Source organism: Artemia franciscana, chromosome 7 (genome assembly GCF_032884065.1).
Source record: "Artemia franciscana chromosome 7, ASM3288406v1, whole genome shotgun sequence".
In the NCBI taxonomy this organism is placed as follows: domain Eukaryota; kingdom Metazoa; phylum Arthropoda; class Branchiopoda; order Anostraca; family Artemiidae; genus Artemia; species Artemia franciscana.
Window position 1 is genome coordinate 19,869,157 of NC_088869.1, and position 15,763 is coordinate 19,884,919.

The following is a 15,763-nucleotide window of genomic DNA, read 5'->3' on the forward strand; positions in this document are numbered from 1 at the left end:
AAACCCCAATTTGAGGCAGAATTTTTTATTGGTAAAAACTTAGATAGGCATAGGCCTGTTATCTATCAGTCTCCTAAGCTTAGAATTAAGGAAAGGGCAGAGATAGTGGCTTGAAAACATTTTTCTCAGGGTATATTTCAGACTCTTGATTGATTACTGAAAGTTTCATTCACCTATTTCAGTTACTTTCCAAGACAGCAATTAGCCCCTCAGCTGGATTTTAACTCGATTTATGAGGGGCAGGGGAAAGGTAAACTTGGTTCTTATAGATTTGCAAAAATACCTTTTCTTGGTGTGGAGTTTTCATTTAAAGATTCCTTTTTTATTGAGATTTTCTTTAAAAAGTTGGGATATAAAAAGTGCTCCTAGATTTTTGCAAAATGTGTGTTGCCCTCCATCCTCTACATCTTTATGAATTGATTTCACTTGCATCAATTCTGATGAAATACTCCATGGAGATTTAGAGTAAATTTAAACTTTATCATGTAATTTTGCTGTATCATGTAATCAGAGATTTAGGGAAGAAAGTGAAAGCACCACTTGATGCTTCTTTTGTGCTCTTTCCAAACATAATGCTTGCTTCTGGGGCAAATTCCAATTTTAACCCTTAACAGAGCCTCAAAAGGTGACTTATAATAGCTTTGAGACTATCATATAAAGTTAAAAATTAGTTCTGAACTAATTATATATAAAACTAGCTTTTAGAACAACCCTTGAATAGCTCTATGTTTCAGTACCCAGCCAGGAACAAAGAAAAAAAGCAGAACAAAAAATTAGGAAAAGTCAGTGTCACCTATTCAAAAATGTGATTTTCCCTGCTGTTCAAGGTTGGGGCTGTAAGTTTCCTGTTCAAGGTTTTCAAACATTGTGTACTTTTGGTAGCAAGCGGTTTTTTGAAATATCTTAAAATTTGTTTTCAAAATAACATTTTACTACTAAGATTAACCAATATAATAATTACTATTCTTGACAAAGCTACAAACATCAATTTGTCTTCACTAGATAGTTTATAGAATTGTATTTGTTAACTTGTGGTTACTATCTGCTGTTTTAATTCCATTTAATTGATCAAAAACAATTTGCCCCAGAAGTGATAATTATAACTGGAAAGAGCATAAAACAAAGGCATCCAGTGAAACATTCATTTTCTTCCAAGCTAAATTATATTAAAAAGTATAGATTTACCAGGTTAATATCAGATCAGTGAATAAAATCATTCATTCAGTTCAGCCTAGTATCTGTTGAATTTTGCCAACTACTTAGATAATTATGCAGTATATATCAGTGTGTTTTAACAGCAGACTAATTAGTTAATTAAAAATTATGTATGTAGCCTATTCATACCTTACATTAGGACTGTTTTATATTTGTAAAGACTAAGCTAGTTGGATAGGCTAATCTAAAATTTTATTGTAGCCTATATAGGGGAGAGGTGTTGTTTTGAACAATCCAGCTTTTATACACAGGGTATAACATACACTTGACATCTTAGCATGAATTTATGGAATTTTTGGAAGCAAGATGAAATGTATCAATCACTAAGATCAGTAGGCTGTTATGTGTCCGAAATAGCCCCAACAATGGGGACAAAGCAGACAAGTGTAGGGCCAATCAAAATAGGCAAAATATTTCAGTCATTTATTCAAAGAGTAATATTTAAAGCACAAAAACAACAGAGTCAAGCTACATAAAATACATATGACCACTTCATTCATTTGACATTGTAGGTGGAAAGGTCATATCCAAATGCCAGATCTTTCTATTCCATCTGTGAAGCAAGGGACTGTGAGTCAATATCTGTCAAATCTACCTCAGCTTTATCAACTTGCTCTAGAAAAATAAATTTGTCACCACTTCTGTATAGAAAATTTACTAGAGCACATTCATTTTTAGTTTGTTTAATTTCTCCTACATACAAAAACAGCAGAAATTTCCCTTTTCTTAACAGAGAATTTCACCAAAAGAAAATCTCCAGAACTGTACTCAATATTCATTTTGTGACTCATTATCAATTCAAATGACTCATTAGTCTTCAACCCCTCCCCCCCCCCCAAAAAAAAAGATCTCTTTTCTTTCTTTTTATTAGAAGATGGGAGCATTGGTTTCTTCAAAAATTTCATTTTGTTTGTGCTTCAAGCTCATTTGTAAGGAGTATCTGTAAGGATATTGGTCCTACCACATTTTCTAACATCCTCAACAGCGATTCAATGGTAAAATTTGGATATAAATGGCAATTTTGAGAGTTGTACATCTTCATAAACAGATATTCTTTGGCCAGAATATTTTGAAGCTAAGAATTGTAAGACTCTTTGACAGCTTATTTCAAAAGACTAAAAAATGACAAATCCATCAATTGGAGGCAATGTAAGAAGATGGATTCCTTTTTCTATTCAAAAATGATAGGTTGAATTGACATATGGCTTTCATGATTGTCAACCAGCATTAGAAAATCTGTAAATGTTGAATAGACAAGTAAAAAGTGTCTGCTGTCATCCAACCACTTGGATGGGCAACACCAACACATCTAGGGAGACTGTCTTCAAATACTTTTCAGGCAAAAAATCAACATATCCAGTTCTAACTTTAGCAGAAAAAGATGAAACAGACAGCATGCACAATTAAAAATCTTCTTTTTTGGTCACTGAGGGATGAAACTGGATGCTTGCAATGTATCCAGAATAGCCCCAAGACTATTGTTTGGAATCACACTAGACAGACAAAAGAAAATTAAATCACAACTGTGGTCTAGTCAATTAGCCAATGAATATGTGAATTGTCCCATAGAGAATACAAATAGAAGCCTACACACCTGTAAGAATACAGAATTATAGCTGTCTTAATTCATAGAAATATATGGTAACAACCTGCTACATTCTAAATTCCAGCAAGATCTAAAAAAACTTCAGGGGTTGTTCAAAGTTAACTGGCTTTTCAAACTGATTTGGAACTTATGCCTATTTTGTGAAACCATCTACAAATGAATTTTTGCATACAACAAACTGAATATAAGATGGCAAAAAATCCAAGATTTGGTTTTGTCTCCATGGTCTCCTTCTCTCATATAGTCAAAATATATGGTAAATTTTCTGATTAACTCACTAATGAGATAGCTAAGAAATATCCATACCTTTAGAATCAAAATTTCATCTAGAATCTGTATATAACAAGAATATATGTAGGAAATGAACTTTACCAACCCCCTCCCAATAATATGTAAATACATACTCTGAGAGTTGTATATATGCACTGTATTCAGTAAATATTCAACAGTTCACATAAATGACATGTGAAAAATGAGAATACCACCCAATACCATTTTTTATGCTCTTCCCAAATATAATAATCTTTTTTGTTACAAATCTAATTTTACACCCTTTATGAACCCTCAAAAATAAACCCTTTGTTTTTTACTTTAGATATGGCTTATATACCTCTGTTAGTGTCACTTTTGTCAAAACTGGTTTACCTGTAAATTGATTTGGTGACAAAATAATAATCATGGGAAGCATATAATATAGGCTATATGTTAGGGTAAGGTTGTAAATGTTAGGTTAAAATAAAATTCTTAAAATGATTATTATATTTAGAATGGCATGAAAAAAGGCACCAGACGGTAAAAATTCTTTTGGTAAAAATCAGACGGTAAAAAAGGTTCACTTTGATAAAAATTCTGGTTTAGCTACTTTTTTCTATCTTGGAAAGGGATTGGGCTAGGTTAGGGAAATGAAACTTTCAATTATGAATCCAGGGCTATAAGCATACATTAGAGCCCTTAGATTTCTATCGTATTATAAGCCTTAGCTGTTTTTTTGTTTAATCGTTCCGGCCAATGATATATTCATGTGATCATTTTTCAATTTAAATAATGAAAGCCTACCAGGGAAAATGGCCCAGACAATCATGCAAACTATTTTCAAATTTTTTGCGCGTAACATGTTGTGTTTAATAGATGTCAGTTCTTAAAGTTTAATAATTACTTTATCAAAACCTCTGGAAATATGCCATTAACATTTCGTAAGCTAAAATCAATATTTGATTTTTTATTTCCTTTAGTAAAGAAAAACGCAGCAGTTTTGCCAAGGTTGAAATAATGTTATTGCTCTATTTTTTTTTGTTTCACACTTAGATATGATAGATGGCATTGAAATATTAAGAACTAAACGTGTCATTTTTACTGTTCAAACCGACAAACACATCAAGAACATTGTGTTTTTGTCTATGGATGTTTTATATTCTCCATTGATGCGATTCTTTTACCGCAAAAGGCGTCAAACATTGTGGATGCAGGAAAATTGTTAAAATGTTTACACACAAACGGTTCACTGCAGTCGTTGAAGCGCAAAAAAATAAAGTGAGATATTAAAAAAGCTTATGCGTAGGAATGGACAAAATCACGTTCTAGAAGACGAGAAAAATGGTCAAAGAGTTAACCTGTAATAGCCAGGGCAATCTATGCCGAATGAAAAACATAATTCTTGTTTTTTTTACTCATATCCCTGGAAATATCCCCCGAGGCCTCGCGCATTAAAATCTCGTATTTAAAGAAAAAGATTCTCATGTTATTCGTCTAGTTATAATGAAAGAATTTTGATAAATATGTTTAGTTTTTCAGTTAATTGCAGTTTATGGTTCTACAAAGCTTTCAATTCAGATTCAAATAAAAAAAACAAGTTTTTTTTTAACAGAAAGTAAGGAGCAAAATTTAAACTTAAAACGAACAGAAATTATTCCGTATATGGAAGTGGCTGTCCCCTCCTCAATGTCCCGCTGTCTACGCTAAAGTTTGACCCTTTCTCAAAACTCTACTTTTTAAAACAATAAAACACTTCTGTATATGTTAATTAGTTCAAAATAAAGTTCCAATAAAGTAAAAATTGGAAATAATTCTGTATATGAAAGGGGCTGTCCCCTCCTCAATGTTCCGCTCTTTACACTAAAGTTTGACTCTTTCTCACAACTTTACTTTTAAAACAATAAAAACACTTTAGCGTAAAGAATGGGGCATTGGGGAGGGGACAGCCCCTTTCTTATACGGAAAAATTTCCAACGTAACCTATTTGGCAAAAGTTAGTTTCACCCTTTCGCTGTTACTCAGAAAGGGGTCATACTATTTTAATTTTATGTTTTGTTTTAGGTGTTTTTTTTATCAGTTTTATTCTGCACTGAAGAAGGTCAAGCGGAGGTCTTGACCGAAATATTTCCACAATTTTTCAATTTTTTCACTGGCTGTTTATTATCCTCGTTTTCTTCCTTTTTTCGCGATTTCATGTTTTATTATGATTAGCCAGTGTGGTCTCAGAAACTATTAAAGTTTTTTTACCCCTCCCCCCAAAAAAAACTTGGCTGGAAAATACCTTTTGGCTGGCTTTTGTTGGGAAACTTTTGACGGAAAGGATTACCGACATGATCTTAAAAACAATCAGAAATTAGTCTTTTTCAAATGAAAGTGTGCAAGAAACATTTTTCACCTGAGATCCTCCGCAAGAAAGTTTCTGGGTGGAATTTTCAGCTAAAATGGAATCATCTTGGAGAACTTGGAATAATTTTTTTTAGCCGAAAGTAAGGAGCAGTATCACAACTTAAAAGGGACAGAAATTATTACGTATACTTTAGTTTAGTTTATATAGTACACATATATAGTTAGTATTGTTCAGTATATAGTATATGCATACTTTAGCATAGGTATACTTTTAATTAATCGTAAGTTTTTACTTTTTGCCCCAATTCTTTAAGAGCGACTCTTGAAACAGAATGGCTGTTTAATAAGAATAATTTTTATCTTCAGCTTTTTTATCTTATTTTTTTTCCTTTTATCATTTTTATAATTTTTATTTTAAGCTTTTTTTTATCTTCAATCATTAGTTATGAAATAGTGTCGGTTTGTGCAGTGTGGGGACAGGAGACGGTGTCTAAAACCACCTTGGGGGAGCGGATTTTCCGGCAGGATCTGGTTAACAATCAGAAATTAAAATTTAGAAATATATGTTTTTCTTCAACTGAAAGATTAAAATAGTAGCTAAAACTCTAAAAATCTGATTTTTAATATTAATAGATACATCAAAAGAATCAAATTATTACGCTGATTTTGGATATATAAAATTTGTAAAGTTTAGTGTTACCCATCAAAGTCTACGGGCCTGACAAAATTTAACTGATTTCTGAAATTGGGGGGATAACCCCCTAAAATTCAAGAAATCTTAAAGAAAATCACACGATCAGATTGAGTGTACCAGAGAACCCTGCTGCAGAAGTTCCAAGCTCCTTTCTGTAAAAACGTGGAATTTTGCTATTTTTGCAGAGAAGACAGATCACGGATGCGTGTTCATTTTTTTTTCTGTGGTTTTCCTAAGGGGGTCGTATTGAAATAATGGTCCTAGAAGATCAGGAGAGGGTTTTCAGGAACAGTTGAATACATTTCAGGAACAGTTGAATATTAAACTAAAGAGTTTAAAATTTGATAAGGCGGAAGATGGATGGAATATTTTTTTTTTAAGAGTATTTACTGAAACACGAGGGCCTTTTAATTAGAATAGGAAAAACTTTTAAAAGTGCTAACAGCTTTAACGTAAAGAACAAGTTTATAAGGAGGGGGTAACCCTTCATATACGGAATAAATCTCCCAAAATTAATATGCAAATTTTGTTTTAATTTTTCTTGTATGGTGAGGGAAACGCGAACCTGCATTTATAGAAAAACGTCCAGAAATTAAGTTAAAAAACAAGTTGTTTTTACTGAAAGTAAGGAGTGAACAGAAATTATTCCGTATATAAAAGGGGCTGTTCTCTCCTCAACGCCTCGCTCTTTACACTAAAGAGTAAGGTAATTAGGAGGTGGCAACCCTTCAGATAAGGAATAAATATAGACACCAGTGCACATCAGTGTAGTTTCTATTCTTATAAATTACCTATACTCTTTGCGTCAGAGCTCAATAAACTAGAATTCGTTCTTCTCTAGATGGAAAATTATTGGTGTATGTATATTTATCTATCAGGATAAACTAAAATGTTCCTGTTAAAACCTTTCTTAGAAGGTGCTATGACGCTAGTGTAAATTTTCAACGCCACCTAGCGTTTGGCAACATTTGACATTTTTTCAATATGATAATAAGAATAATTATTTTAATTTGAGTAGTTGGTAAAATTAGTGTAGTAACAAGTGTCTTATTTTAGTCCCTGAAGAAAAACGATTGTGAAGCTTGAAAAATACCAAGTATCTTTAAACGCAAGATTGCGTTGATGCTTTTTCGCTTGTGGCACTTTTAATTGAAGCTTGGGAACAGCTTACATTATCAACACTACCTTTGTATTTGGTAAACACTCATCAGATTTTTATTAAACTCTTCATAGTCTTTGTGGGTAGGATACCCATGTAGCCAATCATGCGGTTTTAAACCATGGGAAATCTAGTCATCTTGGGTTTCTTAGTGTATTTTTTTTACATTTGGATTCTAGTAATATAACATCTTTGTCCATCCCTCAAGCAAGGAGATCCTATAAAATATCTATAGAAGGCAGAAAATATCGATATTTTTTAAGTATTACTGATTACAGTGTTTTATAGTGTATTTGAAAAATTGATTTAATTGAAGTGTCTGTTGCTTGTACATGCATGTTTGTCCTTGCATGTCTTAACCCATCTTATAATCAATTTAACCCAACAAACGCATATCTTAACCCAACTTAAGACCTAGACCCGAATTTATTTACTTTTGTTTCCTTTCTTAATTACATTTTGTTTTTTATTTCTTTTTTTCGTTTTATAGATTGTCTTTTAAAAAATCTTTTTTTAAGAAGTATAAAAAAAAATAATTAAAAAAATAAAAAAAGATTCTTAAAATCATACATTAGTTTTCATTTCCTTTTATATTGATAAACTTTAATGTTGGGATTAGCAAATAAGTCTTTAAAATAACCTTTGTAGATGCTATTAAATATTGATTTTTTCTTTTAATAACACGGAACTTGGCTATTTTACTGAATTGTAAGAGATATATAATTAGTCAGGTCCTTTTATAGTATTGGTAAAGAGCTATTTGTATTATTTGAACTACTAATAAAATGAAAACATAATTTAAGGAATATACCTTCCATTTCAAAATATTTACTCCTAACTGACAGTGTTTGGTTTGTAAGATTACCTTAATATTTTGTAGGATAGAAATACGATTGAGCTAATGAGGAGCTAGTCAGGACTAATCAGACTCTGACAGGTCGTGGGTGGTTCACAGAACCGGTCAACAGAATCAGTCCACAGAACCGGAGCTAGTCTGGTTTACAGAACCGGTCACAGAACCAGTCCACAGAACCGGAGCTAGTCAGGACTAATCAGACTCTGACAGGTCGTGAGTGGTTCACAGAACCGGTCCACAGAACCAGTCAACAGAACCGGAGCTAGTCTGGTTCACAGAACCGGTCACAGAACCAGTCCACAGAACCGAAGGTGGTCAGGACTAATCAGACTCTGACAGGTCGTGAGACTAACAAGACAAAATCCAGGAACTTCACAGCTAGAAAAAAATGGCTAATGAAATAAATGGAAATTTTTGGAAAGACTTTTTTGCTGGATCTATTGGAGGTAAAGTCAATATTTTTGCTTCAGTTTCCACTTTTCCACTGTAATGCCTTGTTTTTATGCTTTATGAATCAATTTTAAAATATCAATCAAATGAGATTATAGGCAAGCGAGCTTTTGTTTTGGGCTTTCTTTTTATTACTTTGTTTAATTAATTTAAATATTTTATCCACTTACTGGTTAGCAAGGCTAGGCCTATTGCAAAACTACAATACACACAAAATGATAAGATTGATAATGTAAGTAATCAATGTATAACACACGAAGATGAAAAATGAAATGAAAAACGATAACGGCTGATGATGAAAAAACATCAAAAAACATGAACACGAAAATTTAATGAAAAAAGCGAAAAGAAATATTGTTAATCCCGAAACACTGTTAAACGTGTCTGGATTTCATACAGATGAGTAAGGTCATCCTTGTAAGGACCTTGTTCAAGTGCTTGTTTATCTCAATTGCTAAAGTAAAAAAACTGTTTTTTTCATTCCAATTAATTACTTTTAATCCATTATAACAGTTTTACAACAGCATATTTTAAAGATTTTGGGAAACTGATTAGAGATAAAACGTGACTTCGAGTTCGAAATTCCTTTTTTTTTTAAAGTAAGAGAAATATTGATGTGCTCTAGCTAAAGAGTGACGACACCTGAATCATGTGAAAAGTATAGACTGCTACGACTACTACTAATAGCTCACCACAGAACCATACCGCCTGATGGCAAAACAGCTACGCACGATCCTCCTCTATCTTAATCTATTCAAAGCCTTCCTCCTGACACCCTCCCAGGAAGTTCCCGTTTCCCTTAAATCTTTCTTTGCGAAAGCCTCCCACCCCAGCTGCACCAGACCTGCTTTTAATTTAGAACTTTCTTAATGGAAATTATTGGAAACTAGCTGTTGGGGTGGCGCTTCGCGCCACCCCAACACCTAGTTGGTGGGGGCGCTTCGCCCCCCCCAAGCCCCCCCCGCGCGCGTAAGTCGTTACGCGCCATATTAGTTACGCGCCATTGTAGTTGTGTCCCTATGTCCTCCCTGTGAATATAGATATATATATATATATATATATATATATATATATATATATATATATATATATATATATATATATATATATATATATATATATATATATATATATATATATATATATATATATATATATATATATATATATATATATATATATATATATATATATATATATATATATATATATATATATATATATATATATATATATATATATATATATATATATATATATATATATATATATATATATATATATATATATATATATATATATATATATATATATATATATATATATATATATATATATATATATATATATATATATATATATATATATATATATATATATATATATGTTTTTAACTACGCAAAACTTATGAATATACAACATTCTTCGCTGTCCCATTGTCTGTGCATATAAATAAATTGTCAGGTTTACCGACTCTTGAACATGCAACATATAATGGTCCATGGGAAAACAATCCGTATTCAGATGAATACCTCATGATTCTAATGATTGCCCTTGAGCTTTGTTGATACTGATTGCTAATCGACCATTCCCTGTGTCGCCGTCGTCATTTATATATCCCCCTGCCGTTGTAGTTGTGTCCCTGTGTTCAGGTCGTCATTTATATTCCCTGCGTCCCGGTCGTCATTTGTGTCCCGGTGTCCCAGTCTGTGATTTCTCTTTGAGTGTCCTGGGCGTCATTTATATTCCTTGTGTCCCGGTCGTCATTTGTGTCCCGGTGTCCCGGTCTGTATATACATTCGTTTTTGAATTGGTCTTTTTTTTAGTTTTTAGTTTTTTACCTTTTTTTTAGTTTTTTTGGTGATACCTCATGATTCTAATGATTGCTCTTGAGTTTTGTTGATGGTGATTGCTAATCGAACATTCCCTGTGTCCCCTTCGTCATTTATATATCCCCCTGTGCTCCCCGGCGTCCCCGTTTTAGTTGTGTCCCTGTGTCCCAGTCGTCATTTATATTCCCTGTGTCCCGGTTGTCATTTGTATTCCGGTGTCCCGGTCTGTATATGCATTCGTTTTTGAAATGGTATATGATGAAATAAATTTTTGTATTTTTCCCCTTTTTTCTTTTTAGTTTTTTTTTTGGTTTTTACTTTTTTTTAGTTTTTTTAGTTTTTTTTCTTTTTAGTTTTTTTTATTTTTATTTTTTTTAGTTTTGTTTTTCTCCTTTATTTTTCATTTTTTTTCCTTTTTTTCTTTTTTTTTAGTATTTTTAATTTTTTAGTTTTTTTTAGTTTTTACATTAGTTTTTATTTTTAGTTTTTTTTGTAGTTTTTACCTTTTTTTTAGGTATTTTAGTTTTTTTTTTACTTATGTCCTGGTCGTCATTTATACTCCCTGTGTCCCGGTTGTCATTTGTGTCCCGGTGCTTTGTTGATGGTGATTGCTAATCGAACTTTCCTTGTGTCCCGGTCGCTTTCTCTTTGAGTGTCCCGGTCGTCATTTATGTTCCCTATGTGCCGATGTCCCGGTCGTCATTTGTGTGCCGATGTCCCGGTCTGTAATTTCGTCAGTCGACAAACATGACGTCAGTCGACACACAAACATGACGTCACTCGACAGACACACACACACACACACACACACACACACACACAGACAACTTATTTTTATAGATAGATAGATTATAGAATTGTGTACAAATTGTCAAATTCTTGACGTTTTTCAGGAAATAGGACAATGCGAACCTAAAATAAACAAAAGTAAAATCAGAACAAAATGAAAGTTAAAAGATCCTAAGTAAATATACTTAATACTTATTATTAAAGTAAATATACAATAGAATTAACCCCGGAGCAACACAGAATTCAGCCAAAATAAAGCAAAATACAGTCTACAATTAAGTTACTTTGTTCCAATGTAGAACGTTAGTTATGTTTGGTGTGACCGAATATAACATAACCACTGGAATATACCCGCTTGACATCTACTTTCTACCATATCTGCTCATAATTCCTTATTTTGTTAATAGTTTCAGTCTTTTCGAAGTCTCGTAAAATTACTCAAGATAAAAATGAATAGAAAAGAAGAAATGATGTTATAAATTAGAGAATGAACACGTTGACCAAGTTGACAGCTTCACTCGTCAGATACCGTTACAAGTAAGGTTAAATTGATGCAGTGAAGTTATAAAAATTCGAATAGCCTAAGCTCAGAATGTCTTTTCGAAGATGAAAATGTATTAGAAAACAGGAAGATACGGTAAATCTCAGAAATAAATCTAGGAGGCTATAAACCACCTAAATAGCAGCTTTTAAACTATTATTCACAAGATAGAATTCTTAGATTGCTCTAAGCAATAATTTTTGATTAACCGTATTCAGTAGTGAATACGGCTTTTTCAAGTTTTCATGCAGCTTCAGTCTCCATTGGTGCTTTTCAAGTCTTTAAAAGTGAATACGGAATGTGGCCTTTCCGTATTCAGTAGTGAATACGACCTTTTCAACTTTTTATGCAGCTTCAGTCTCCATTGGTACTTTTCATGAATTTAAAAGTGAATACGGAATATGAAAAACCGTTTTGATTGGACCGTCTTCGCCTGAAAAATCAAAAAAATGGTTTGCAGTACAACTGTCTAAGCTTAATTTCAGAATCTTGCTGGAGTTAACAAAAAAGCCGCTAGAAAAAAGGAGTTTTATGGTAAAGGCTGATAGGCTATGAAAACTGTGCTTTTTGGTAATCCAGCTGAGGCCAAACAAAAAATTTGTTGTCCTTGCTTTGGATGAGAAGTGTCATTTGAAAATATTTAGAAAATACTTGGAATTAGATAGAAAGAAGTCAAGAGATCAGTTCGTAGTAAGGTGAACCACATGATGAGCTTGCCCAGACGGGCTGGGCTCAGGTGGCATTGTGCTACGACTAGTTCTTGTTGTTTGCAGTTGTAGTACTAGCAACATTTTGAGGTGACGTATGCTTTTTTTCATTTAGAATGATCGTATAACGTACCCCAAGTCCTAGCATTGCCCTGTATCCATGTAGAGTTACCTCAGTGTTCTTAAGACTTTTCATTAGTCATGAGTATATGCCTATACTCATGTGACTGTTATATTTTTTTATCTCTGGACAAGCACTAAATCGGTCTGTGTTTCAAGACCGTTCTCATTCAAAATTTGGGGTCATTTTGTCCGTTAAGATTCCTTCATCCAAGATTGGAAAACCTAAGAAATTTAAGCAAATGTGTACTGCCGAAGTTCAATTTACATAACCACAAACAGTTTGGTTTCACATGAAAATAACAGTTGGCAAAAGTAGTTTTATTTTGCAAAATAAAATGCCCGCAAAAGAAGGGTTGGTTGTATCAACAAAGACTGAATAAAAAGTCTATAGAATAGTTTTATTTATATGAGCAATCGCATTTCAGAATAAAATTCCAACTAAGTGGCGCTAGTACTTACAACGAAAACAAGAAAAGAAAAAAAACACACGAGACTATAACTTATTAAACGCTCACATGTAAAAAGGAACGAACGAATTGGTGAAACGATTTCTCTTTGGAGTAGGCAATTCCAGTCTCACTTTGCCAGCTGACTTTGTGTTTATTTTATTTCTCATAACTGGTGGTAGACTCTCTCTATCTCTCAGATCAAAACCAAACGACGTTCGTGAAGGGACGGTAGTTGTAGGACAAATAATACCGATTCCTAACTTACATATGCGTCTGAAAGAATAACTTTAAAGGCTCTTTTTTTGTAATGACTCAATTTGATCACTAAGATAACTTGTGTTGTTGACTTGAGAGCCCCATAGAGGCAAGCGTACTTGAGTATTGGTCGGATGTATGTAAGGTCAGTCGGGTTAAAGTGGGACACAGCGAAACCGAAACGACGTAGTAAGATAAAGGTACGCATCGCACCATTTGCCTTTATATTGATTGTATCAACATGAGTACTAAATGAGCAGTCAACCCTAAATGTTACACCGAGAATTAAAGCCGAAGATACACTTGGATACGGTGAAGAGGACTGACAAAGTCCCTCTTAAGAGGATTAAAGCGAAGGATGTTTGTTTTTCCTTCGTTGATTTGAACGTTGTTGATAGTAAATTGGTCTTAAAAGCTGCTCATTATTGCATCACTGAATTGGGGAACTGCCTCGGAGTTTTCAATGAGATATTTCAGAAGAACTGACAAGTCGTCTACGTACTTAAACCTGTCCTCAAAATCAGAAAGGACAAAGTTTATAACTGCTAAAAACAACAGTGCTGCAAGTTTCGTGCCCTGTGGAGTGCCACATGCGAGTTCAGCCCATTCGGAGATGGTGTCTCCAGAGGAAAGGCTGTAGGCGCATTGGAAACGGTCTTGCAAAAAAATTGATCACTAAAAGGAGAATATGCTTGCGTGCACCCACTGCTCGTAAATCTGTCACAGTTGTGAAATGTCGAATAAGGTTAAAGACTTTTCGTTAATCCACTTGAAGAAGATCGACAATCGCACTTCTTCGGTCAAGTGACTCGACAATAAGGTGACACATTCTCACTAAGTAAACAGTTGGTGCTGCTTCATTTCAAGCATCCATACTGATATGGGTCAAGAGAAAGAAAAACCTGTGACATCACCTCGTGGTATAAAAACTTTTCTGCCCCTTTAGACAGGTTCGGGATTATTGAGATAGGTTGGAGTTGGTTGCAAGATTTGGTACCCTTCACTTTGGGTATGACGCAAACGTACGCTCTCTTCCAAGCACTAGGGAACGCTTGCTCTTGGAAACATTGGTTAGTAATGGAAGAGAGTGGCTTGGCAAAATCTGTTTTTTTATAAAAACACAGATCTTAAATATCCAACTCTAGGGACTTTTTCGAAATCTTCTTGTTAAGATTTCTGTTCCATGTGCTTATTTTTGTCATGGTATTTTTTTCAGCATTTTAATACTTCAATTTAAAATAATAATCTGCTTTTCATTCGATAGCTGAAATTCAGCTTTATCTGTCTACCAAATTACACTTTGAAATTTGGTTTGTGTTTTTATTTTAAATTAAAAATCCAGTTGAAAGTACGTCAGAGACATGAGAAAATATGAAAATTTGTTGCTTTTAATCAAATTTAGAATGCACTCTATGAAGTAATACTAGTAATGTTGTAATTCTGATTCAGTTAATGGATAAATTTTAAACTAATAAATCTAGTGCCATATGTTTCATGAACTTTCGGTAATAACCTTAGGCTCATCGTATCGTATGTTTCACAGAAGAGGTGCCTTTACGTTCTTAACATCAAACAACCTTACATACAGTAAAACAAAAATTAATAAAATCGTTTCCTTACTTTCGCGCATGAAATGATAGAATATGTCTTTCTGAAAATTTTAAGCTTTACTAGAGTATAATACAATTATAGCATTGTTTTGAGTAAACCTATGTATGTGTAATACCCGAACCAAACTATAGTCAAACATGTGGATAAGGGGGCAAATATAATACCAGAAAAGGCTTCAACTGACATTTCAGGCGTTTCAGGCTATATCCAATGTTAAAACATAATTTTCTTAATGATAAATCGGAGACAAGATTGATGGCAGATTTTATGAAGTTAGAAAAGATAAAATGCTATTAAGGAAAATACTTTCTAACCAATTATTTGCTTTAGTAAAAAAAAAAATATTTCGCCTAATTTTCTTGCCATTAAAATTTAAACTAAAGTTTGTTTAGTGCAAGGATTATCATAAAATCAAAGTTGACCATTCATAAATTTTGACTTGATATTGATAGTTATTACCATAGTGTGGCGCGTCCCAACTGTAGAATAGAAACTAAGACAGTTGTCGTTTTTTCCTCTCGTTTTGGTCTTCTCTCTTCTACTTAAGTGCACTTATCTAAATACATTTATTTGAATAACCGATTCTTCTTCTTTGGCAAGGAGTATGAACTGTGCAGATTTCTCTATTGAATGAGCTTTAGATCAGTTATCTGGTAATTTACAGAAAGTAATTACACAACTAGGTTCAAAACTAGGTTACAAACTAGGTTCGCACACAGGAGTCCATTTTGGTAGATATACATTTGGAGGGAAGGGAAATTTTGAAAACAGATGAAGTGTCACAAGGTTTCAGGGTCAAATTTCTAAGGCCTTTTCCCTCTTATGGGGGTGACTGACTGAAACCCAGCCTTAGAAAAGTGGCTTATCAATTAGGGGGC

General features: G+C 33.4%; 1 protein-coding gene and 1 long non-coding RNA gene across 3 annotated transcripts in view; one reads left to right on the forward strand and one right to left on the reverse strand.

Annotated features, from left to right (window-relative positions):
- The window catches only part of LOC136028950 (solute carrier family 25 member 45-like), a 57,075-nt gene that overhangs the window by 11,287 nt on the left and 30,025 nt on the right, over positions 1 to 15,763 (forward strand). The window contains exons 1-2 of one of the 2 annotated variants that reach the window (XM_065706949.1): positions 3,944 to 4,014; positions 8,153 to 8,574. In XM_065706949.1, the coding sequence (XP_065563021.1) occupies positions 8,517 to 8,574 (58 nt within the window). In that variant the 5' untranslated portion in view covers positions 3,944 to 4,014; positions 8,153 to 8,516. Of the gene's footprint in view, positions 1 to 3,943; positions 4,015 to 8,152; positions 8,575 to 15,763 lie in introns of those variants that run through there. The other variant, XM_065706948.1, reaches the window with a different exon arrangement.
- On the reverse strand, positions 1,627 to 3,947 carry LOC136028957 (uncharacterized). The gene is made up of 2 exons (XR_010617924.1): positions 3,878 to 3,947; positions 1,627 to 1,830 (listed from the first exon to the last, which is right to left on the reverse strand). It is a non-coding gene; the product is annotated as an uncharacterized LOC136028957 (long non-coding RNA).